Genomic DNA, 26,193 nt, shown 5'->3' on the forward strand with positions numbered 1-26,193 from the left:
GAGCAATGAATGCTGACTATGCTCACACCCCTGGAACAAATTGAAAAGGCACTAATAAATCTGAAGAGGAATTCACGAGAAACTTATTTACCCACAGAATATGTGATAAAATGTGGAGCAGTTGAGGGGAATAGCATCAATGCATTTTTGAGGAAGTGAGGTAAGTGGAGAAGGGAGAAGCAAATTGAAGGCTGTGCTGCTGGGGGAGACCAAGAATAATAATCTTTGTTATTGTCACAAGTAGGCTTACATTAACACTGCAATGAAGTTACTGTGAAAATCCCCTGGGCGCCACACTCAAGATACACTGAGGGAGAATTCAGAACGTCCAATTCACCTAACAGCACATCCTTTGGGACTTGTGGGAGAAAACCCGCTCAGACATGGGGAGAACGTGCAGACTCCGCATAGACAATTACCCAAGCCGGGAATCAAACCTGGGACTCTGGAGCTATGAAGCAACAGTGCTAACCATGGCAGTGTCTTGGTTGCAACACCCAGGCTGATCGGGAAAATCAGAGCACGAAGGAGGTGAAAGCCAAGGCACCAAAGCAGGTGGTGTACAGGAGCAGCTCAGTTCGAGTGGTATCTGACTGTTGACTTTTTTTTATTTAAACAATCTACTGTAGTGGAGGAACCCCAAAACATTGCGCTAGGTTTGTTATTCACCAATTCAGGTAATCTTTCTGCTGGGGTGATGTACCATCAATGACGACAGACGAGAGTCGGAAGAGTAAACTGTGGCTTTAATCAGCTAAAAGATACCTGCTGGCAGCCGGTCCCAGAATGAGGGCAGGGCTGGAGATTAGCCACCTTTATACTTGAGCCCGAGGGGCGGAGCCACAGGCGGAGCCAGCAGGGACAAATCCAGACATGTAACAAGCAATAAGAACAGTAAGTACAATAAGTAAGAACAGTAAGTACAATATAATACAGTGGTTTACCACATTCACCCCCTGTTAAAAAAGAGCCCGGCGGGGGTGACGTGGACGGGTTGAATTAGGGATCGAGTCTGTCGGGGGCTTTGACCTTCCGCTGTGATCGCCTCAGTCCCGGCTGTGGTGAGGACACTGGTGCCGGATGAAGTGTTGAGGCCTGCGTGTCCAGGATCATGTCGTCTTCCGGATAAGTAGCAACGGAGGGAGACGGTGTAGAGTTGTGAGTAGTAACGGAGGGAGACAGTGTAGAGTGGGGGGTAGTGGTGATGGTTGCTGGGGAACCTGCGGGTGCAAAGTCCCGAAGGGAGACTGTGTCCTCCCGCCCATCATGGTGTGCCACGTAGGCATATTGGGGGTTAGCATGGCGGAAAAGGACCCGTTCGACCAGGGGATCCGACTTCTGACTCCTCGCATGCTTCTGGAGGAGGACGGGCCCTGGAACCGTCAGCCAGGACGGGGGTGAGACTCCTGAGGTGGACTTTCTGGGGAAGATAAACATTCTCTCGTGAGGTGTCGCATTGGTGGTGGTACACAGGAGCGACCGGATGGAGTGGAGCGCATCGGGAAGGACCTCCTGCCAACGGGAGACAGGGAGACGCCTAGACCGTAGGACCACGAGGATGGCCTTCCAGACCGTCGTGTTCTCCCTCTCCACCTGTCCGTTTCCCCGGGGGTTGTAGTTGGTAGTCCTGCTTGAGGCGATGCTTTGCTAAGCAGGAACTGATGCAGCTCATCACGCATGAAGGAGGAACCCCAATCACTATGGATGTAAGTGGGGAAACCGAACAAGGTGAAGAGGCCATGCAGGGCCTTGATGACTGTGGCAGAGGTCATGTCAGGGCACAGGATGGTAATGCCTCCAATGTCGCACAGCTTCTACAATGGCTTGGGCTTCCTTTTCGACGGAGGAGTGTCGGATTTCGGAGGCATGGAGGGTACGGGAGAAGAAAGCCACGGGTCTTGCCGCCTGGTTCAGGGTAGCGGCCTGAGCAATGACTGACGCATCGCTCTCCACCTGGAATGGGATGGACTCGTCTACTGCGTGCATCGTGGCTTCGGCAATATCTGTTTTGATGCGGTTGAAGGCCAGGCGGGCCTCAGCCATCAGGGGAAAAATAGTGGATTTAATGAGTGGGCGGGCCTTGTCTGCATAATTGGGGACGCACTGGACATAATAGGAAAAGAACCCCAGGCATCTCTTCAGGGCCTTTGGGCAGTGGAAGTTCCAGGAGGCCCTAGGACTCCATTTTCCACAACGTAGCCAAGGATGGCTCAGCGGGTTGTGCGGAAAATGCATTTCTCATTATTGTATGTGAGGTGATGAGGTCGAGGGTGATGGAGGCGAGCTTCGCAAGGTGGGTGGGCTGATTGAGGGTAGCGGAGGCCTGCGTACGATCTGGTGAGCAGGGGCTCCGGGAGGCGGCGGGGCGATTCCAAGATGGCGGCCCCCACGTGGGAGGTGGCGTCGAAGATGGCGGCCCCCACGTGATGGGTGGCGTTGAAGATGGCGGCCCCCACTGGTCGCACATGGTGGATGATGTGGAAGATGGGGGCGGTCCCCGCAGGCTACACGCAGCGCTGCTGGGTTTAGAAACAGGTCGGGCCTGGCAGACTTTAGAGAAGTGGCCCTTCTTTCCGCACCCGTTGCAGATCGCGCACCTCGCTGGGCAGCGTTGTCAGGGGTGCTTACCCTTGCCACAGAAGTAATATTTTGGGCCTCCGGAGTTGGCGGGTCGCTGCGCGGCACAGGCTTGCGGCGCTCCTGGGTCAGGTGATGGCGGCGCCCACGACATCCACGAGGGTGCCGCGTGGTCGGAGGTGTAGGCATCCATGTTATGGAAGGCTACTTCCAACGAGTCCGAGAGCTGTACTGTGTCTTGGAGTTCGAGTGTACTCTCTTCTAGTGGGTGCTGGCGGATGTAATTAGATTTTATGCCTGCGACATAGGCGTCCCGAATCTGCAATTCGGTGTGCTTGACAGCCGACACCACCTTACAGGTGCAGTTCCGGCCGAGTACCTGCAAGGCGCGCAGAAATTCAACTTGTGACTCTCCGGGGCGCTGTCGCCTCGTGGTAAGGAGATGCCTAGCGTAAACCTCGTTGACTTCCTTAACATACTGCCCCTTCAACAGCGTTATCGCATCCTCGTACGAGGTAGCATCCCTGATAAGAAGGAAAACTTGCGGGCTCACCCGGGAGTTGAGGACTCGCAGCTTGTGGATCTCAGCGACGGCGGTGGCGGAGGAGCCAATGTAAAATTCGAAGCAGCTTAGCCAGTGTTCAAACGTGGCAGTGGCGTCGGCTGCTTGGGAGTCCAGCTCCAGGCGAGATCAGGCTTGAGCGATGGATCCATCTTAAAATTTTAGCTGATTAAATTAATGTACCATCAATGGCGACAGACGAGAGTCGGAAGATTAAACTGTGGCTTTAATCAGCTGAAAGATACCTGCTGGCAGCCTGTCCTAGAATGAGGGCAGGGCTGGAGGTTAGCCACCTTTATACTTGAGTCCGAGGGGGGGAGCCAGCAGGGATAAACACAGACATGTAACAGTGAGAACAGTAAATACAATAGGTAAGAACAGTAAGTACAATATAATACAGTGGTTTACCACATGGGGTGGGATTTGAACCCATGTCCCCATAGTATGTACTCTCGATTACGGATCTAGTAATATTATCATTGTGGTAATGTTTCCCGTGTGCAACAGCACGATGACACTGACAGCCTATTCCTTGTACTAGAAATGCAACTCGGCACGATTGCGGTCACACATATATCAGCCAATCAGGCCCACACTTCCGGGGAATTCCGACTGCGCGCCTGCGTTTACCCATTGTCTGTGATGTCATTTCCTGCAGTGTGACCTGGTCCGGCAGCTTGGGGCATTGCCGCATGCGCACTGTACTTTCGCCAGCTCGCGAGCGGTCGGGTTTAACGGTCTGCAGAGGCTCCGGGGGAGACTCAATGGGGGGAAAGAAGAAGAAACGAGCCGAGGCGGCGGTGCTGGCGGCGGCGGCGTTCCGGCAGCAGCGCCCAGCGGGAGCCGAGCGTGTGGGAGCTGAGAGCCCGCGGCCAACGGCTGCCAAACCAAGCGCGAAGGAGGTGAAAGCCAGAGCAGGTGGTGTACAGGAGCGAGGGTACCGGGTTCTCTGTCTGTCTGAGTTCATGTCGATGCTGGATCCAAATTGGCCCTGCACGCGGCCCGCACATTCAGCCCATTAGCCCGAACGGCGCGGCAGGGTCCGGGGGGCTTTCACTCTGCTGGTGAGTGGGGTCGCCCGCATCAACCGAGAAGCTTCCTGATGGAGCCAGCCACCTTCGCCTGCCCCCAGTGTGATGGGGAGCAGCTGGGGTGGGTTGAGCGGTTTTGCAGGTTCCAGGGCGTTGACCCAGTGACCATGGAGAATGGCCTTAAAGAGTTTGACTCGGAGATGGTTGGTGATGATGATGCTGTCTGTTGACAATTGCTCTTCGTGCTGACCATGGAGAATTGCAGGGTTGGGGACAAGAATGGGAGGCACAGTTTCAGTAGCCTTGATGAGTTGCCGCCATGCATCTTGTGAGTCCTGGGCAGCTTAAAAAATATTTTTTGAGATGTAGGTGACACAGTCAAAGGTAGCATTTGTTGCCCATGCCCAAGGAGGTGGTGCTGAGCCACCTCTTTGAACTGTTAGAACAGCGCTGTCAGGGTGAAATGCTGGAAAACATCCCACACTTCCCATATCTCAGAAGCTATCTATCCCAAAAAGCTGAAACTGATGAAGTGGAATAGCTCAGCCTATGGTAAATAATGTACTGAAGCTTTTGAGAATTTCTTGTGACGGCATTGGGAAGTGGTTTTCTGCACACGTCTGTACTATGCTGAAGTTTAGACAACTCATAGACACCATATCAAAGCTCGAGAGCAACAACATTAACACTATCTTTCATTTACAAGTTGCTTTGATTTGCAAGCTCCTTCTGTCGGAGGGCAAAAGGACAATTATCCTTCAGGATACATATATGCCACGTCTTGAGGCCATTATGAAATTGCACCAACTGAGATGGATAGGATGTTATCAGTGTTTCCAGCTCAAGAATGCACAAACAGCGGCTTTGCTCAGAGTTATGCCATGGAGCTTGTTCGTAAGTCTCCGTGAAAGTCTGCTGTAATAAAATCATCACATGAGAAGCAGATGCGCAATCTTTTTTTTTTTTAAACAAACAATTTATAATGAGGTATTTTTGGCATAACAAACAATCACAGTACAAAAACAATAGAGTACAAAGAACAGTAATCAAAAAGCAACCGCTGACATTCGTCCCTCCAAGGCCCTCCTATTTAACCCCCTACTCTAACCCCCTACTACCCTAACCCCCCCCCCCCCCCCCCCCCCCCCCCCCCCCCCCCCCCCCCCCTGCTGACGACTAATTCTCTGCAAAGCAGTCAATGAATGGTTGCCACCTCCGGACGAACCCTGGCACGACCCTCTCAAGGTGAACTTGATCTTTTCCAGGCCGAGAAAACGCGCCATGTCGGTTAACCAGGCCTCTGACTTCGGAGGCCTAGACTTCCTCCAAGCTAGTAATATCCGTCGCCGGGCTACCAAGGAGGCAAAGGCCAGAACATCTGCCTCTCTCTCCTCCTGAACACGCGGGTCTTCCAACACCCCAAAGATCGCTACCCCTGGACTCATTTCCACCCTTGTCTTCAATACCCTGGACATGACATCCGTGAACCCCTGCCAATATCCCCTAATTTTTGGGCATGCCCAGAACATGTGGACATGGTTCGCTGGTCCACCCGCACACCTGACACACTTGTCTTCCACCCCAAAAAATCTACTCATCAGGGCCGCTGTCATGTGCGCCTGATGCACCATCTTAAATTGGATCAAGCTGAGCCTTGCGCATGTAGCGGTCGCGTTGACCCTGCTCTCCGACTCCGCCCATAGGCCGTCTTCCATCTAACCCCCCAGATCCTCCCACTTTCACTTCAGCTCTTCTATATGCGTCTCCTCCGCCCCCATTAATTCTTTGTAGATGTCCGAGACGCTCCCCTCCCCCACCCATCCCCTAGACACTACCCTATCTTGAATCCCTCTTAGTGGCAGGAGTGGGAAGGATGATACCTGCATGCGCATAACGTCCCGCACCTGAAGATATCTAAAATCAGTCCCTGCTGCCAACCCAAACTTCTCCTCCAGTGCCCTCAAGCTGGGGAAGCTCCCTTCCAGAAACTGGTCCCCAATCTTCTCAATTCCTGCCCTTTGCCATACCCGAAATACCCCATCTAGGCTCCCAGGAGCAAACCGATGGTTGTCACATATTGGGGACCAAACCGCTGCACCCACTGCACCAACGTACCTCCTCCACTGACCCCAGATCCTCAGGGCCGCCACCACCACGGGACTGGTAGAATATCTCGCCGGCAGGAATGGCAACGGTGTCGTTATCAGCACCCCCAAGCTGGTGCCCCTGCATGAGGCTGCCTCCACCGCTCCCAAGCCGCACCCGTCCCCATTACCCACTTCCTTATCATTGCAATATTGGCCGCCCAGTAATAATTACTAAAATTTGGCAGGGCCAGCTCTCCCCCCCCCCCCCCCCCCGATTCCTCTTGAGCATCACCTTTTTCACCCGTGGGGACTTACCCGCCCAAACAAAGCCCAAAATACTTTTGCTGATCCTCTTAAAAAAGGACCGCGGGATGAAAATCGGGAGGCATTGGAACACAAATAAAAATCTCGGCAATATCGTCATCTTAACCGACAGCACCCTCCCCGCCAGTGACAGCAGGAGCGCATCCCATCTCCAAAACTCGCCCCTCATCTTCTCAACCAGCCAGGACAAGTTCAACTTGTGTAACCGGCCCCAGTCGCGCACCACTTGTATCCCCAGATATCTAAAATTGTCCCCCACTAACCTGAACGGCAACTCCCCCAGCTGGCCCTGCTGACCTCCTGCCTGGACTACAAAGATCTCACTCTTCGTCATATTCAATTTGTATCCTGAAAACCTGCCGAATTCCCCCAGAATCGCCATAATCTCCCTCATCCCTGCCCCTGGATCTGCTACATATAGGAGTAAGTCATCCGCATATAGCGATAACCTATGCTCCCCCCCCCCCCCCCCCCCCCCCCCCCCCCCCCCCCAAGCAGCCATTTCCAGCCCCTAGAATCTCTCTGAGCAATTGCCAGCGGCTCTATGGCTACTGCAAACAGCAGTGGGGAGAGGGGTCATCCCTGTCTTGTCCCCCGGTGCAGCCTAAAATAGTTCGAGTTTGTCTTATTCGTCCTTGCACTGGCTTCCGGGGCCTGGTACAACAGCCTGACCCAGTCGATAAAGCCTCTACCAAACCCAAACCGTCCCAGCACCTCCCATAGATAGTCCCACTCAACCTGGTCAAACGCCTTCTCCGCGTCCATGGCCACAACTACCTCAACTTCCTTTCTCTCCGGGGGCATCATAATCACATTAAGCAGCCTTCTTATATTGGCTACCAACTGCCTACCCTTGACAAATCCGGTTTGGTCCTCCATAATCACCTCTGGCACACAATCTTCAATCCTGGAGGCCAACACCTTGGCCAGCGACTTAGCGTCCACATTAAGCAACGAGATCGGCCTATAGGACTCACAGCTCCGGGTTCTTGTCCCGCTTCAATATTAACGAGATGGTGGCCTGTGACATCGTCGGGTGCAGCACCCCTCTAACCCTCGCCTCGTTAAAAACCTTAACCAGCAATCGCCCTAATATCCCCAAACATTTCTTGTAAAATTCCACCGGGAACCTGTCTTGCCCCGGAGCTTTGCCTGACTGCATCACCTTCAAGCCCTCTGATATTTCTTCGGCCCTAATTGGAGCCCCCAACTCGCCCACCAGCTCCCACCGACCCTTGGGAAAGTCAACCCGTCCAGAAAGCGTTTCATCTCCTCGGACCCTGTGGGGGGTTCCGAGCGATAGAGTTTGCTATAAAAGTCCCTAAACGCCTTGTTTAGCCCAGCCGAGTCCCCTACCAGGTTCCCATCTCCGTCAACCACCTTATCAATTCCCCTGGACGCCTCCCTGTTCCTCAACTGCTGTGCCAGCATTGTACTGGCCTTCTCTCCATATTCATACAGCATCCTCTTCGCCTTTCTGAGCTGCTCCACTGCCTTGCCCATGGAGAGTACCCCAAACTCAACCTGCAGCCTCCGGCGCTCCCTTAACAGTTCCGCCCCTGGGGTCACCGCATACGTCCTGTCTACCCGTAGGATCTCCTTGATCAGTCTGTCTGTCTGTGTCCTGTCCGTCCTGTCCCTATGAGCTCGGATTGAAATCAACTCCCCTCTCACCACTGCCTTCAGCGCCTCCCAGACCACCGCTGCTGAGATTTCTCCTGTGTCGTTGACCTGCAGGTAGTCCTGCATGCACTTCCCTACTCTCCCGCATACCACCTCATCAGCCAACAAGCCCACGTCCAATCGCCACTGCGGGCGTTGGAAGCTCTCCTCACTGGCCTGCAGTTCCACCCAGTGTGGGGCATGGTCCGAAATAGTGATGGCCGAGTACCCCGTGTCCACCAGCCCCGCTAGCAGATCCCTACTCAAAATGAAAAAATCAATCCGGGAATACACTTTATGTACATGCGAGTAGAAAGAAAACTCCCCAGCAGTCCGCTGCCTAAACCTCCATGGGTCAATCCCCCCATCTGCTCCATGAACCCTATCAGCTCCTTTGCCGTCGCTGGCACCCTCCCCGTTTTCGAGCATGACTGGTCCAGGCCAGGGTCGATAACCGTATTAAAATCCCCTCCCATCACCATCTTGTGCGAGTCCAGATCCGGTATCTTCCTCAGCACCCTCTTGATGAATTCAACATCATCCCAGTTTGGCGCATATACATTAACCAATACCACCTTCAGAGTAACTCTTTCCCCCCCCCCCCGCCCCCCCTCCCAGCAACATCACCCTATAACCCAACCCCTGCCCCGTATTGAACCAACGCCCCCCCCCCCACACACTGTGCTTCTGTCGACTAGCTCACCCAGCTAGCCTGGTGACCCTCGCCTCCGGCACCACAAAGTCTCCCACCTATTGTTCCCTACTCTTCCCCTCCCCCCCCCCCCCCCCCCCAAACAACTCGAAACCGCTTCCCGCATCAAACCAAAACCGAACAATCTCCTAATTACCATAGGGGACAGCCCAAGAGAGACAGAGACCACCACAAGAAAACCCCTCAATAATACAATTTAAAGTAATACAAAATAAAAAAGCCCCCACCAACCATCCCCATCAAAACACCAAAAAACCGAACAAAAAACAATTATCTTTTACTCCCCCATCTTCACCCAAACTTCAAAGACAAAAAAAATAGGGCAACAATCAAGCCGTATATACACCGTTCAAAAAAAAAGAGAAAGATACGGTCGCTTAAGTCCAAAAAGTTCTCAGTTCTGCGCCAGATCCTTCTTCTTGGCAAGATCCATCGCCTCTTCGGGCGTCTCGAAGTAATGGTGCTGGTCCTCATGAGTGACCCAGAGGCGCGCTGGGTAGAGGAGCCCAAACTTCACTTTCCTCTTGAACAGGATCTCCTTCACTTGCCTGAAGCCTGCCCTCCTTCTGGCCACCTCCACACTCCGGTCCTAATAGATCCGCAATTTGCTATTGTCCCACTTGTAGCTCCTGGTACGTTTGGCCCACTGGAGAACATATTCTTTATCCAGAAATCTGTGGAACCGAACCACCATCGCCCTTGGGGGGTTCCCCGGCCGTGGCTTCCTTTCCATCGCCGTGTATGCCCTGTCCACCTCCAACGGTCGGGGAAAAGCCCCCTCCCCCAGAAGCTTCTGGAACATATTTACCACAAAAGCGCCAGCATCAGCCCCTTCAGGGAGACTGACAATTTTTAAGTTCTGCCGGTGCGCGCTGTTTTCCAGCTCTTCCACCTTTTCTAACAGCCTTTTTGCTGATCCTTCAGCATCCCCACCTCCAGCTCCACCACTGTTTGGTGCTCCTCCTGGTCCGCCAGCGCTTTCTCCAGCTTCTGGATCGTCCGATCCTGGGCATCCAGCCTATGTTCCATCCGATCGACCAACTCCTTTATTGGGTCGAGACAATCTCGTTTCTCTCTTGGATTACCTGCATCAGCTCCTCCAGCGATGGCTGGGTGGTCGCAGCAGGGTTCCGAACCTCGGCCATGTTAGCTTCAGCAGCCTCTTCTACCCAGCCCTTGCTTATCCTTCTATTTCTTCCCTTACGATCCCTTGGGGTTCTCCATTCCATGCACCACTGTGTGGATCCAGTGCTTAAATGCCCGCACTTTCAAAATCAGAACTCAAAGCCACGAAAAAGTCGGGGGAAAAGGCCAGAGCGGGAGCTACCAAGTATGCGACATACTCCCTCATAGCCGCCACCGGAAGTCGCAGATGCGCAATCTTGACCAAACAGCCGATTCAAAGGAACTTGAAGCAGACGCCCATTGGGTCTGCTCCGCCATTCACTTTTTTTCACTAAGTTTAGAGTACCCAATTATTATTTGGGCTGGGATCGAACCTGGGTCCTCAGCACTGTACACAGAAGTGCTAGCCACTGTGCCACGTGTTGCCGGCTCCGCCATTCATTATGATCATGGCTTATCATCCAACTTAATAGCCTGATTTCCCCCCCCGCCCCCCAAATATCCTTTGGACCCCGTCAAGTGCTATATCTAACTGCTTCTTGAAAACATACAATGTTTTGGCCACAGCTACTTCCTGTGATAGTGAATTCCAAAGGCTGACCACTCTCCGGGTGCAGAAATTTCTCCTCAGTTCTAAATGGTCTAGCTCGTATCCTTAGACTGTGACCCCTGGTTCTGGACACGCCCACCATCGGGAACATCTTTCTGCATCTACCCTGTCCAGTCCTGTTATAATTTTATAGGTTTCGACGAGATAATCCCTCCCCCACCCTCATTCTTGTTAACTCCAACGAATACAATCCTAACTAACTCAATCTTTCTTCATATGTCAGTCCTGCCATGTCAGGAATTAGCCTGGTGAACCTTGGCTGCACTTACTCTCGAACAAGAACATTTTCCTCAAATCAAGAGACCAAAACTACGCACGGATTCCAGGTGTGGCTTCACTAAGGTCCTGTATAATTACAGCAAGACATCCCTGCTTCTGCCCTCTAATCCTCTCGCTATGAAGGCTAACATACCATCTGCCTTCTTTACCGTCTGCTGCACCTGCATGCTTACCTTCAACGATTGGTGTACCAGGATACCCAGGTCTCGTTACACATTCCCCTCTCCTAATTTATGGCCATTCAGATAATCTGTCTTCCCATTTTTGCTAGTTTTTATCCCTCTCATTTATCCACTGCATCTGCCATTCATTTGCCCACTCACTCAGCTTGTCTAAATCACACTGAAGAATCTCTGCATCCTCCTCACAACGCACTTTCCCATCCAAGTTTGTGTCATATGCAAATTTAGAGATATTGCATTCTGTTCCCTCCTCTAAATCATTAATATGTTAGGGTTAGTTGGGGTCCCAGCACCAATCCTTGCAGTCCCCCACTAGTCAGTGCCTGCCATTAGTAAAAGAACAGTTTATTCCTGCTTTGTTTCCTGTTTGGCAGTCAGTTTTCTATCCTTTAATTTTACACACCTCTTATTTGAAAGAATCTTTATCAAAAAATGTGTCAAGGCTTGACAGTAAACAAAAGCAGTCTGAAAGGGTAAAGAGAGGGCAACTGTTCAAGCCAATAATCCACCACCACCAAAAGTGGCTGGCAACTGATCTTTTCTCTGGGAGAACCTGTAAGGTTAAGGTAGAACTTGTAGCCATTTGTGAATCCATACCCAACACCGACAGCTCACTTCCTACCGGCCATTTGCGGGAAAAAAATATCCTCAGTATAAGATGGGAAGGAGATCCAGGATTTTGACTCGCTGGCAGTGAAGGAATGGCAATATATAGTTTATAGGTTAGCGCGGTGGATGACTTTGAGGGGAACTTGCAGGTGGTGTTCCCATGCTTCTGGTTCCTTTAGCCTGCTAGGCTGACCATGGCTGTAATGAGGTAAGGAGCTGTGTGGCTCTGACGCAACTCAAACTGAACATCAGTGAACAGCTTAATGCTATGGGAGTGTTGCTTGATAGCAACAGTACAGTCTGTCGCTTTACTGATGATGGGGAAAGGACTGATGTGGCAGTAATTGGCTGCGTTGGATTTGTCCTGCTCTTTGTGGATGGGACATAGCTGGGCAAGTTTTCACACTTCCTGATAGATGTCCATGTTTTAGCTTTGCTTGAACTGTTTTGCTAGGGGCATGGCTCATTTTGGAGCACAGGTTTTCAGTATTGCATCTGGGACATGGTCTCTATAAACACTGATACCAAGAGTATATACCAAGTAGATAAAGAGGAAGAGAATAGCTAAAGTAAATGTTGGCCCTTTAGTGGATGATACTGGTGAGGTAATAACGGGGAACACCATGATGGCAGAGACACTGAATCAATATTTTGCCTCTGCCTTCACGGTAGAGGATATTAAAAAAAATCTACAAGCTGCAATTAACGCAGAATGACAGTGCAAAAACCATCACGAGGGAGAAGGGAATGAATAAGCTAATGGCATTAAAGGCAGATAAGTCTGGGACCTGATGGCCTGCACCCTAGGGTATTAGTGGAAGTGGCAGCAGGGATAGTGGATGCAGTGGTTCCGATGTTTCTAAATTCCCTGGAGTCTGGAATGATCCCGGTGGATTGGAAACACGCTAATTGTAACTCCTCTATTCAAATAGGGAGAGAGGCAAAAAGTAGGAAACTATAGACCGGTTAGCTTGACCTCTTTGATGGGCAAGTTGCTGGAATCAATTATTAAGGAGGAGATGACTGATCATTTGGAAAGACAAAGCTCAATCCACTATTGTCAGCATGGTTTTATGAAAGGTAAGTCATTCTTGACAAACTTGTTTGAGTTCTTTGAGGATGTAACCAGCAAGGTGAATAATGGGGAACCCGTGGATGTGGTATATCTAGACTTCCAGAAAGTGTTTGACAAGGTGCCGCATAAAATATTGATCCAGAAGGTGAGATTGCAGTGGGTTGGGGGTAGAATACCAGATTGGATTGTGGATTGGCTGACTGACAGAAATCAGGGGTTAAAAGGGTCCTTTTCTGGCTGGTGAACTGTAACTAGTGGGGTGCCGCAGGGTTCAGTCCTCAGACTTTAAATGTTTACAATCTATATAAATCTGTGAGCGGGGACAGTGTAATATAGAAAAATTTGTGGTTGATACTAAAATAGGTGGGAAAGCAGGCAGTGAAGAGGAGATACAGATTTTACAGGTGGGCATAGACAGGCTAGGAGATTGGGCCAAAATTTAGCAGATGAAGTTTAATATGGATAAGTGTAAGGTTATCCATTTTGGCCGAAAAGATAGTCAGGCAAATTATTATCTAAATGGAAAGCAGATTCAAAATGTGTCTGGGCAGAGGGATCTGTGTGTCTTTGTTCATGAATCGCAGAAAGTCTATACGCAGGTACAAAATGTGATAAGAAAGGCAAATGGAATGTTAGCGTTTATTGCAAAAGAACTGGAGTTTAAAAGTAGAGAAGTGTTGCAATTGTATCGGATGTTGGTGAGACCACATCTGGAGTATTGTGTCCAGTTTTGGTCTCCCTATTTGAGGAAGGATGTAGTGGCATTGGAAGCAGTTCAGACGAGGTTCAGATTGATTCCAGGGATGAAGGGGTTGACGCATGAGGAGAGTTTGGTCTTGTACTCACTTGAGTTTAGAAGGATGAGATGGGATCTGATCGAGGTATATAAATCTAATCGAGATTGATGAAGTAAATAGACCAACTGTTCCCACTTGTGGGGCAATCTAGAACGAGAGGTCACAGATACGGGTTGGGAGGCGCTAGATTTAGAACAGAGATGAGGAGGAACTACTTCTCGCAGAGGGTGGTAAGTTTGTGGAACTTGCTGCCCCACAGTGCGGTGGAGTCTGAATCATTAAATGGTTTCAGGAAGGAGATAAAGAAAAACGGGTTAAAAGGATATGGGGAACAGCCGGAAGATGAACCCAACCTCACTGCCCCACGAGACCAGACCGGCCCAAGCACAACCCCCTCCAATGACCCTGACACCGCCACCATCATCCACGATCCCTCCGAATGCAATCGCTTAACTCGCGCAAAGCCAGCCCTGCCATCCAAGAGCAGCCACCGACCCAGGAAGCGGGGAAAACGTGCCAGCCTGAAGGTGAAACTTAAATTACGCGGTTTCAAGATTCCTCTCCCCAGCGTACTGGCGAATGTCCAAGCGATTGAGAACAAGCTGGATGACCTTAACGCTAGACTTACCTCCCAGAGTGAAGTGAGGAACTGCTGTGTGCTCTGCTTCACCAAGACATTGCTCAGTCCGGCTACATCAGACTGCGCTATCCAATCCGAAAATTTCTCAATTCACCGAATGGACCGTATGATGACCAAGTCGAACGGCGGCGGTTTTTGCCTCCTCAGCAACACCTCCTGGTGCTCGGATGTGGTGGCCCTAGCATGCCACTGCTCCCCTGACCTAGAATACCTAACTGTGAAGTGTCACCCCTTCTACCTCCCACATGAATTCACCTCTACTCATCACAGCAGCCGACACCCCACCCCAGGCGGAACTGGAGAAAGTACTCGACGAACTACATTCCACCATCAACAATCCAGAAACAAATCGCCCCGAAGCCCTGACAGTTGTGGTTGGGGACTTCAACCAGGCCAACCTCAGGAAGGTTCTACCCAAACTCCATCAACATATCCCCTGCCCACCAGAGGTCCAAACACCTTGCACCACTGCTACACGAGCATCAAAGGAGCCTACCGCTCCTTTCCCCGACCACACTTTGGCAAATCCAACCACAAGTCGGTATTCCTACTTCCGACTTACAACAGCAACTCGTGGGTGCTGAGCCAGTCAAGAAACCCGTGCAGTGTTGGTCCGAGGTATCTGACGACATCCTCCGCGACTGCTTGAAGTCTGTGGACTGGTCCGTATTCAAGGCCGCGGCAGCTAACCTGGACGAGTACGCAAACACCGTCTCAGACCTCATCAGTAAGTCCGTCGATGACTGTGTACCATAGAAGACAATACGGGTGTTCCCCAGTAGAAAATCCTGGCTCACCCAAAGGGTTCACTCCCTTCTGGAGATCCGGATGGAGGCGTTCAAGTCTGACGACCCTGACCTATATAAGAAATCCAGGTAAGACGTACGGAAAGCCATCAGGGACGCAAAAAGACAATACTGCATCAAACTAGAGTCCCAGGCCAACGACACTAACACACGACGACTATGGCAGGGCCTACACAAGATCACACGCTACAAAGCAAGGCCAGGCGGAATATCGGGCTGGAGCAATCCTACCCGATGATCTGAGCAAGTTCTACGCCCGCTTTGAGCAGTCAGCCAATGCATCAGTGCCACCCGCCTCAACAGCCCTGGACACACCCATACCCACTATTACATCCTCAGAGGTAAGAGCTGCCTTCTTGAAAGTGAATCTGCAGAAAGCGATGGGCCACGACGGAGTCCCTGGGCAAGCACTCTGAGCCTGCGCAGACCAGCTGGTGAGTGTATTCGCAGATATCTTCAACACTCACTCCTCCGCTCTGAGGTCCTCACCTCCTTCAAGAAGACCACCATAATACCAGTACCAAAGAAGAACAAGGTAGCTTGCCTCAATGAAGACCGACCAGTGGCCCTGATGTCTGTTATCATGAAAAGCTTTGAGGGCTAGTCATGAGATGGATCGATGCCAACCTCCCAGACGGTCTTGATCCACTGCAGTTTGCCTATCACTGCAACCGGTCCACAGCAGATACTATCTCTCCGGCTCTACAATCCACACTCGAACACCTCAACAACAAGGACACCTACGTGAGACTGCTGTTCATAGACTACAGCTCCGCCTTCAACACCATTATCCCGACAAGACTAATAACCAAACTCTGCAATCTTGGACTTGACCGCTCCCTGTGCAGCTGGATCCTTGACTTCCTCACCACAGACCGCAATCTGTCAGGATAGGTAACAGCACCTCCTCCACAATAGTCCTCAACACCGGAGCCCCGCGAGGATGTGTGCCTAGTCCTCTACTGTACCCCGTATACACACATGACTGTGTGGCAAGATTGAATTCCAACTCAATCTATAGGTTTGCGGATGATACGACTGTGGTGGGCCGTATCTCAAACGACGACGAATCAGACCAAAGAAGGGAGATGAATCATTTGGTTGCATGATGTACCGAAGACAACCTCTCTCTAAATGTCGGAAAGACCAAGGAACTGACCCATCGACTTCATGAAGCGTAGCACGACACAGCATCAATGGCTCCGAAGTGGAGATGGTCGATAGCTTTAAGTTCCTGGGGGTCACCATCACCAACAGTCTGTCTTGGTCCACTCACGTTGATGCAACAGTCAAGAAAGCCCAACAATGTTTCTACTTCCTACGGAAGCTAAAGAAATTTGGCATGTCTGCATATCTCACAAACGTCTACAGATGTGCATTAGAGAGCATCCTATCCGGCTGCACATCAGCTTGGTATGGCAACTGCTCGGTTCAAGATCGCAAGAAACTGCAGAGTGTGGTGAACTCAGCCCAACGCATCACATAAGCTTGCCACCCCCACATTGATTCTGTATACACCTCCCGCTGCCTCAGGAAGGCAGACAACATTATCAGAGACCCCTCCCACCCAGGCATTGCCTTCTTCCAGACCCTTCCATCAGGCAGAAAGTACAGCAGTCTGAAGACCGACACATCCAGACATAGGAACAGCTTCTTCCCTACAGCTGCAAGACTCCTCAACGACTGTCCCCCGGACTGATCTGTTCTTTGTGAGAACACTATTAACGACACCCTATGCTGCTCTTGCTCATGTATTTGCTTTGTTTGGCCCCTTGTTCCGCACTGTAACCAATCACTTTGTCGATGTGCCATTTGTCATGTACACTTTTTGATTACTCTTTTTGTCTACTATATACGTACTGTGTACGTTCCCTCGGCCGCAGAAAAATACTTTTCACTGTACTTCGGTACATGTGACAATAAATCAGATCAGAGAGGGAGGTGGATTTGAGACCAGGAAGAGATCAACCACAATCTGATTGAATGACGGAGCAGGCTCAAAGAGCTGAACTGCCTGCTTCTGTTCCTAATTCCGATGTTCCTATACCTTTTTATGTATACCTGGTTCTGCTGTCATGCCCTCCTGTACTGTCCTTGAACTGGGAGAATCCAGCTAAGAAGGTCGTGCAGTGCTGGTCCGAGGAAACAGAAGAGCTCCGACGTGACTGTTTGGAGACAGTGGACTAGTCCATTTTTAAGAACTCCGTGACCAACTTAAATGAGTATGCCACCACCGTCACAGACTTCATCAGCAAATGTGTGGACGACTGTATGCCAAAGAAAGCAGTATATACATTCCCCATCCAGAAACCATGGCTCAATCGCGAGATTGACTCCCTACTGAAGGACAGGTCGGAGGTGTTCAAGTCAGGCGACCCTGACCTATACAAGAAATCCAGGTACGACCTCCGCAAAGCTATCAGGGATGTCAAGAGAGAATATGAGACCAAGCTAGAGTCACAGACGAGCATTACAGACTCTCGGCAATTTTGGCAAGGCCTAAACAATATAACAGGCTACAACGGGCAGTATCTCCAGCAGCAGTGCACCCCTCCCCGATGAACTCAATCTATTCTATGCTCGGTTCGAGCAGGAAACCAACGATCCACTGTCGAGTGCCCCAGCAGCCCATAACACACCCATCCCCACCATCACAGCTTCCGAAGTCAGATCGGCTTTCCTGAAAGTGAACCCTCGGAAGGCGACAGGTCTGGACGGGACCCCTGGTCATGCATTCGGAGCCTGCGCGGACCAGCTGGCAGAGGTGTTCGCGGACATCTTTAACCTGTCCCTACGCCACTCCGAGGTCCCCACCTGCTTCAAGAAGACCACCATCATACTGGTGCCAAAGCAGAACCAGGCAACGTGCCTTAATGACTACCGTCCGGTGACTTCCGGTTGCGGCAGGGATGAGCTAGCTGCACGTTTCGGCGGCTCCAGCTCCGACGGAACTTCGGGCTCTTTTAAGAGCCCCAACGGGGACTTGGACGGCCGTAAAACCCGGTGCGAGGCGCGAGGGAAAGGAGTCCCCCCCCGAAAGACGGAGGGAAAAACCGGCGGCGGCGGCTGCAGCCCGAAGGTCAGAGGGAGTGGAACAAAATGGCGGCGGAGAAACCACAGGTGACATGGGGGCCTGAGCAGGACGAGGTGGTGAGACGGTGTGTGGACCTGCTGAAAAAGGAGGTATTGATCCCATTGTTACAGGCAATTGAGGGGCTTAAGGAGACTTTAAAGACCCAGGAGACTGAACTTCGCGTGGTGGAGCAGAAGGTGTCAGGTATTGAGGACGAGGTCCTGGGCCTGGCGGTCAAGACTCAGACGCACGAGGCACTTCATAAAAAGTGTGCTGATAGGATTGAGGCCCTTGAAAATGGAGCGCGAAGGAAGAACCTTAGGATACTAGGTCTCCCGGAGGGTGTGGAAGGAGTGGACTGTGGAGCATACGCAAGTAAGATGCTGAGCTCACTGATGAGTGCTGAGGCCCCTGCGGGCCCCATAGAGGTGGAGTGGGCAAATCGGATCCCGGCGAGAAGACCAAAAGCGGGAGAACCACCGAGGGCGATAATCGTGCGATTCTACCGCCTTAAGGACAGAGAAGAGGTCCTGAGATGGGCTAAAAAGGTGCGGAGTAGCAGATGGGAGAATGCGGTGGTAAGGATCTACCAGGATTGGAGTGCGGAGGTGGTGAGAAGGAGGGCAAGCTTCAACCGAGCCAAAGAGGTTTTGCATAAAAGGAAGGTGAAGTTTGGGATGCTGCAGCCGGCAAGACTATGGGTCACGCATCAGGAGAGACACTATTATTTCGAGACAGCGGAGGAAGCATGGTCCTTCATCAATGAAGAGAAACTGGACCGGAACTGAGGGACTGATGCTGCAGGGAACTGTTATTGTTGTTATTATTGTTTTTGTTAATGGGATGGTGAAAGTTAACCGAGAAGTAAACAGGGAAGGGGGAGGACACTGGGGAAATGTGGGCGCCGGTGAGGGGGGAGAGGCGGGACATAGTCAGAGAATGGGGAAGGAGAGGGGGAGGGGAAAGGGAGCTGCGCCATAAGAGGTGGGACAGGTAAAGGGATGTTCCCGCGCCAGAAAGAATAAGGCGGGAAAACAGGCGCAAGGCGGATGGGAGTTCCCTCACACCGGGGGGGCCGAGGAGCGAGCAGGAGTAGCCGGGGTCAGTTGAAGTCAGCTGACTTACGGAAGTGATATGGGGGGAGCAATCAAGCTAGATAGGGATCTAGCGGGGGGGGGGACAACTGGGTTGCTGCTGCGGAAATCCAAAAGGAAATGGCTAAAGAGAGGGTGATCGGGGGCGGAATGCGACGCTGGGGGAGCGAGCGGGAGCGCGGAGGCGGGATATGGGACTGGCCGAGAGAAGGTAATGGCTAGTCGACACGGGAGGGGGGCAGGTAGCCCCCCAGTGAGGCTGATCACGTGGAACGTGAGAGGCCTGAATGGACCGATAAAAAGGGCCCGAGCGCTCGCGCATTTGAAAGGACTAAGGGCAGACGTGGTTATGCTCCAAGAGACGCACCTAAAGGTGGCGGACCAAGCTAAGCTAAGGAAAGGATGGGTGGGACAGGTGTTCCACTCAGGACTGGACGCAAAGAACAGAGGGGTGGCCATTTTGGTGGGGAAACGGGTAGCATTTGAAGCAAAGAACATCGTAGCAGATAGTGGAGGTAGATATGTAATGGTGAGTGGTAGGCTGGAGGGAATGGGGGTCGTGTTGGTTAATGTGTATGCCCCAAATTGGGACGATGCGGGGTTCATGAGACGGATGCTGGGGCGTATTCCGGACCTGGAGGCAGGAAGTTTGATTTTAGGAGGGGACTTCAATACGGTGCTGGACCCGGGGCTAGATAGATCCAGCTCAAGGACTGGAAGAAGGCCGGCAGCGGCCAAGGTACTTAAGGGGTTTATGGACCAAATGGGGCGAGTGGATCCATGGCGATTTTTTAGACCCAGGGCTAGGGAGTATTCCTCCTCCTCCCACGTCCATAAAGTGTACTCCCGGATAGATTTTTTTGTTCTAGGAAGGTCGTTGATCTCTAGGGTGGAAGAGGCTGAATACTCAGCCATAGCAGTTTCGGATCATGCCCCACACTGGGTGGACCTGGAAGTAAGAGAGGACAGGGAGCAGAGAACACTCTGGCGATTAGATGTGGGACTGATGGCGGATGAGGGAGTGTGTGCAAGAGTGAGGGGGTGTATCGAGAGATACCTAGAGGTCAATGACGACGGCGAGGTACCTGTGGGAGTGGTCTGGGAAGCACTAAAAGCGGTGGTCAGAGGAGAGCTGATTTCTATTGGGGCCCACAAAAGGAAAACAGAGGCCAAGGAAAGGGATAGATTACTGGGGGAGATTTTAAAGGTGGACAGGGAATTTGCAGAGACCCCGGAGGAGGAGCTGTACAGGGAGAGGAGACGACTCCAGACCGAGTTTGACCTGACCACCAGAAAGGCGGAGGTACTGTGGAGGAAGGCACAGGGGAGGAGGTATGAATATGGGGAAAAGGCTAGTCGCCTGTTGGCGCACCAACTGCGAAAGAGGGCAGCAGCGAGGGAGATGGGAGGAATTAGGGATGAAAGGGGAGACACCGTGCGAAGGGCAGGAAAGATAAATGGGGTGTTCAAGACCTTTTATGAAGAACTGTATAGGTCTCAGCCCCCAGAGGGAGAGGAGAGGATGCGGCAGTTCCTGTACCTGTTGAGGTTCCCGAAAGTGGAGGAGCAGGTGGTGGCAGGCCTGGGGGCGCCGATTGAGGTGGACGAGGTTATTAAGGGACTGGGAAGCAGGGAAGGCCCCGGGGCCAGACGGGTTCCCGGTGGAATTCTACAGAAAATATGTGGACTTGTTGGCCCCGTTGTTGGCGAGGACGTTTAATGAGGCCAGGGAAGGGGGGACACTACCCCCGACAATGTCGGAGGCGACGATATCGCTAATTTTGAAGAGGGACAAAGATCCGATGCAGTGTGGGTCCTATAGACCTATTTCACTATTGGACGTGGACGCCAAACTGCTAGCAAAGGTGCTGGCATCGAGGATAGAGGACTGTGTCCCAGGGGTGGTGCACGAAGACCAGACAGGATTCGTAAAAGGGAGACAATTGAATGTTAACGTGCGACGGCTATTAGGGGTGATAATGATGCCCTCAGTGGAGGGGGAGGCAGAGATAGTGGCGGCAATGGACGCAAAGAAGGCATTTGATAGGGTGGAGTGGGAGTATTTATGGGAAGTGTTAAGGAGGTTTGGGTTTGGGAACGGATTTATTCGCTGGGTTAGACTACTTTATGGGGCACCGACGGCAAGCGTAATTACAGGTCGACATAGATCAGAGTATTTCCGATTATATAGGGGAACAAGACGGATGCCCGCTGTCTCCATTATTGTTTGCGCTGGCAATTGAACCTCTGGCCATGGCGCTGAGAGACTCCAGGAAATGGAGAGGGGTGACTAGAGGGGGAGAAGAACACCGAGTTTCGTTATACGCGGATGACCTATTGCTATACGTGTCGGACCCAGCGGGGGGGATGATAGAGGTTATGCGAATCTTGAGGTTCGGGGAATTTTCGGGGTATAGGTTAAACATGGGGAAGAGTGAATTATATGTGATACATCCAGGGGACCAGAGTAGAGAGATAGAAGGCTTACCGCTAAGGAAAGTGGAAAGAAACTTCCGATACTTGGGGATTCAGATCACGAGGAGCTGGGGAACCTTGCACAGACTTAATCTGACACGGCTGGTAGAACAAATGGAGGAGGACTTCAAGAGGTGGGACATGCAGCCTTTATCGCTGGCGGGCAAGGTGCAAGCAATTAAGATGATGGTCCTCCCGAGGTTCTTATTTGTATTTCAATGTCTCCCTATTTTAATCACCAGGACCTTTTTTAATAAAATAGATAGGAGCATTACGAGCTTTGTGTGGGCAGGGAAAGTTCCGAGAGTAAGGAGGGGGTTCCTTCAGCGCAGTAGGGACAGAGGAGGACTGGCACTACCGAACTTGGGAGATTATTATTGGGCCGCCAATGTGGCAATGATACGTAGATGGATGATGGAGGGTGAGGGAGCGGCGTGGAAAAGGCTGGAGAGAAGGTCATGTAAAGGGACGAGTCTAGAGGCGCTGGTGACGGCGCCGCTACCGTTCTCACCGAAAAAGTACACCACGAACCCGGTGGTGGCGGCAACACTGAACATATGGGGACAGTGGAGGCGACAGAGAGGGGTGCGGGGAGCCCTGGCGGGGTCCCCTATCAGGAACAACCATAGGTTCGCCCCAGGAAGAATGGATGGAGGATTTCAAAGCTGGTACCAGTTGGGAATTAGGAAGGTGGGAGATTTATTCATAGATGGGACTTTTGCGAGCTTGGGAGCACTGGAGGAAAAGTATAAGTTACCCCGGGGGAATTTCTTGAGATATATGCAGGTGAGGGCGTTTACTAGACAACAGAATTTCCGCGGCTCCCGACACAGGGGATACAGGACAGGGTTCTTTCAGGTGTGTGGGTCGGAGAGGGCAAGGTGTCAGAGATTTATAGTGCGATGAGGGAAGAGGGGGAGGAGTCGGTGGGCGAACTGAAAAGAAAGTGGGAAGAAGAATTAGGGGAGGAGATAGAGGAGGGTATGTGGGCTGATGCCCTAAGCAGGGTAAATTCCTCTTCCTCATGCGCCAGGCTTAGCCTGATTCAATTTAAGGTGCTACATAGAGCACACATAACGGGGGCAAGATTGAGCAGGTTCTTTGGAGTGGAGGACAAATGTGGGAGGTGTGGCGGGAGCCCGGCAAACCACGCACATATGTTTTGGGCGTGCCCGGCACTGGAAGGGTATTGGAAGGGAGTGACGGGAGTGATTTCGCAGGTGGTGAAGGCCCGGGTCAAACCAGGCTGGGGGTTAGCTCTATTTGGAGTTGCGGAAGAGCCGGGAGTGCAGGAGGCGAAAGAGGCCGATGTCGTGGCCTTTGCGTCCCTAGTAGCCCGGCGCAGGATCCTACTCATGTGGAAGGAGGCGAAACCCCCCGGACTGGAGGCCTGGGTAAATGATATGGTGGGGTTCATTAAACTGGAGCAGATAAAGTTTGCCCTGAGAGGATCGGCTCAAGGGTTCACCAGGTGGTGGCAGCCATTTCTCGACTACCTAGGGGAACGTTAGAGGGAAGACGGATGACCAGCAGCAGCAACCCAGGGGGGGGGGGGGGGGGGGGAGGCAGTTGAGTATAGGTCAATAGAGTACGAGGTTTTGTTACTTGTATATTATTATTATTGTTAAAAAGTTTAAACATTTCTGTTTTGTTACTGTTATCGTTTCGCTTGTTTTGTAAGCGGGAAAAATGTTGCTCGGGGAACAAAATTTCAATAAAATATATTTTTTTTTAAAAATGACTACCGTCCGGTTGCCCTGACATCAGTCGTAATTAAGTGCTTCGAGGGATTGGTCATGAAGCACATCACCTCCATACTCCCAGAACGCCTTGATCCATGCAATTCGCATACCGCCACAGCTGGTTCACCGCAGACACCATCACTCATCCCTATAGCATCTCGACAACAAGGACTCCTACATCAGACTCCTATTTATTGACTACAGCTCTGCCTTCAACGCCCTAATCCCAACTCAGCTCATATCAAAGCTCCAAAACCTAGGACTTGGCTCCCCGCTCTGCAACTGGATCCTCTACTTCCTAACCCACAGATCAAAATCAGTAAGAACAAACAACAACATCTCCTCCACAATAGTCGTCAATATCGGGGCCCAGCAAGGCTGCGTACTTAGCCCCTTCTATACTCCATGTACACACACGACTGCGTGGCAACATTTAGTTCAAACTCCACCTACAAGTTTGCTGATGATACGACCATAGTGGGCCGGATCTCGAATAACGACGAGTCAGAATACAGGAGGGAGATTGAGAACCTTGTGAAGCGGTGCAATGACAACAACCTATCTTTCAATGCCAGCAAAACTAAAGAGCTGGTCATTGACTTCAGAAAGCAAAGTACTGTACACACCCCTGTCAGCATCAACGGGGCCGAGGTGGAGATGGTTAGCAATTTCAAATTCCTAGGTGTGCACATCTCAAAATCTGTCCTGGTCCACCCACGCCGACGCTGCCACCAAGAATGCACATCAGCGCCTATACTTCCTCAGGAAACTAAGGAAATTCGGCATGTCCACATTAACTCTTACCAACTTTTACAGATGCACCAGAGAAAGCATCCTATCTGACTGCATCACAGCCTGGTATGGCAACTGCTCGGCCCAGGACCGCAAGAAACTTCAGAGAGTCGTGAACACCGCCCAGTCCATCACACGAACCTGCCTCCCATCCATTGACTCCATCTACACCTCCCGCTGCCTGGGGAAAGCGGGCAGCATAATCAAAGACCCCTCCCACCCGGCTTATTCACTCTTCCAACTTCTTCCATCGGGCAGGAGATACAAAAGTCTGAGAACACGCACGAACAGACTCAAAAAGAGCTTCTTCCCCGCTGTTACCAAACTCCTAAATGACCCTCTTATGGACTGACCTCATTAACACTACACCCCTGTATGCTTCATCCGATGCTGGTGCTTATGTAGTTACATTGTGTACCTTGTGTTGCCCTATTATGTATTTTCTTTTATTTCCTTTTCTTTTCATGTACTTAATGATCTGTTGAGCTGCTCGCAGAAAAATACTTTTCTCTGTACCCTGGTACACGTGACAATAAACAAATCCAAATCCAACTAGGGTTGATCCACCAGCTTAGTGGTAATGGCAGAGTGTGGTTGTATGCAATTCTGCTGCTGATGGCTCACAGTGCTTCAGTTTTCAGTTGCTGGGTGTGTTCTAAATCTATCCTGTTTGTCATGTTGGTAGTGCCGCATAACACAATGGAAGGCATCTGTATTCCGAGTACAGGGCTTAGTCTCGATAAGGACTATGTAGTGATCGCTCCAACCAATACTGTCATAGATGCATCTGTGGTAGGTAGATTGGTGAGGATAAGGTTGGATATGTTTTCCCCTCTTGTTGGTTCACTCACTATCTGCTGCTGGCCGAGTTTAGATGCCAGGTTCTTTAGGGCTTGGTAGCTTGGGTCAGTAATAGTGCTACAGAGCCACTCCTGATGGATGTTGAAATCCCCCACCCAGAGTATCTTCTGAACCCCAAGTGCTTCTTCTGTCAACCTGGAGTATTGATTCATCAGCCGAGGACAGTTGTAGGCAGTGATCAGCAGGTGATTTATTTGCCCATGATTGAGTTAATGCCCTGAGACTTGAGTCAATACTGTGCACTCCCAGGGCAAACTCCTTCAGGTTTGATTGATTGATATTTATTGTCACATGTACCGAAGTACAGTGAAAAGTATTTTTCTGAAGCCAAGGGAAACATACACAGTACGTACATAGTAGACAAAAGAGTAATAATCGGCAGAGTACATTGACAAATGATGCATCAACAAATAGTGATTGGTTACAGTGCGGAACAAGGGCTAAGCATTGTATGTCACTGTGCTGCCATCTCTTTATCTGTCCTGTCCCACATGCTGGGATGAATGTTGGTGGCTGGGACATTGGCAATAATGTATAATTCGGTGAGTATGACAATGCTAGGGTATTGGTTCACTAGATGTTAAGACTTTGCACGGTTGACTGGGCTAGTTGTGTTGGTTGTCTATGCATATATTCACATGCCGAGGTCGATGCCAGGTGGTCCGTCCGTTTTTGTTCTTTTTTGATTTTCCTGTAATGGTTTGCTGCAATGAGTGGTTTGCTAGGCCATTCAAAATAAACTGAATACCATTGGAAATTTGGATACATCCGTCCTTAAGGTCTTCAGCAGCAGTGATGTACTCAACCACGTTGCTGTGGTAAGGACGGCAGATTTCCTTTCCTAAAGGCCATTTGTACACCAGATGGGTTTTTATATGATAACCTGTGATCGTTCCTTGGTCATTATTGTTGAGACACGCTTTTAATTCCGGATCTATTTTGATTTAAAAAAATTATTTTTATTAGGGTATTTGAAAGGTTTTATAATAATAACAATAGCAACAATGACATAAACATATGGTATAATAAACATTTTCACCCCCATCCCAATCTTCACACCCCCCAACCATATAATTCT

The 26,193-nt window shown here is 50.9% G+C and overlaps 1 protein-coding gene across 2 annotated transcripts in view; it reads left to right on the forward strand.

The window, feature by feature from the left end:
• Positions 1 to 3,808: 3,808 nt before the first annotated feature.
• Positions 3,809 to 26,193, forward strand: part of dhx29 (DEAH (Asp-Glu-Ala-His) box polypeptide 29) — a 179,185-nt gene continuing 156,800 nt past the window's right edge. For both annotated transcript variants that reach the window (XM_072497035.1, XM_072497036.1), the window contains exon 1: positions 3,809 to 4,057. In XM_072497035.1, coding sequence (XP_072353136.1) covers positions 3,832 to 4,057 — 226 coding nt within the window. In that variant the 5' untranslated portion in view covers positions 3,809 to 3,831. The remainder of the gene's footprint in view (positions 4,058 to 26,193) is intronic.

This window comes from Scyliorhinus torazame, chromosome 3 (genome assembly GCF_047496885.1).
Source record: "Scyliorhinus torazame isolate Kashiwa2021f chromosome 3, sScyTor2.1, whole genome shotgun sequence".
In the NCBI taxonomy this organism is placed as follows: Eukaryota; Metazoa; Chordata; class Chondrichthyes; order Carcharhiniformes; family Scyliorhinidae; genus Scyliorhinus; species Scyliorhinus torazame.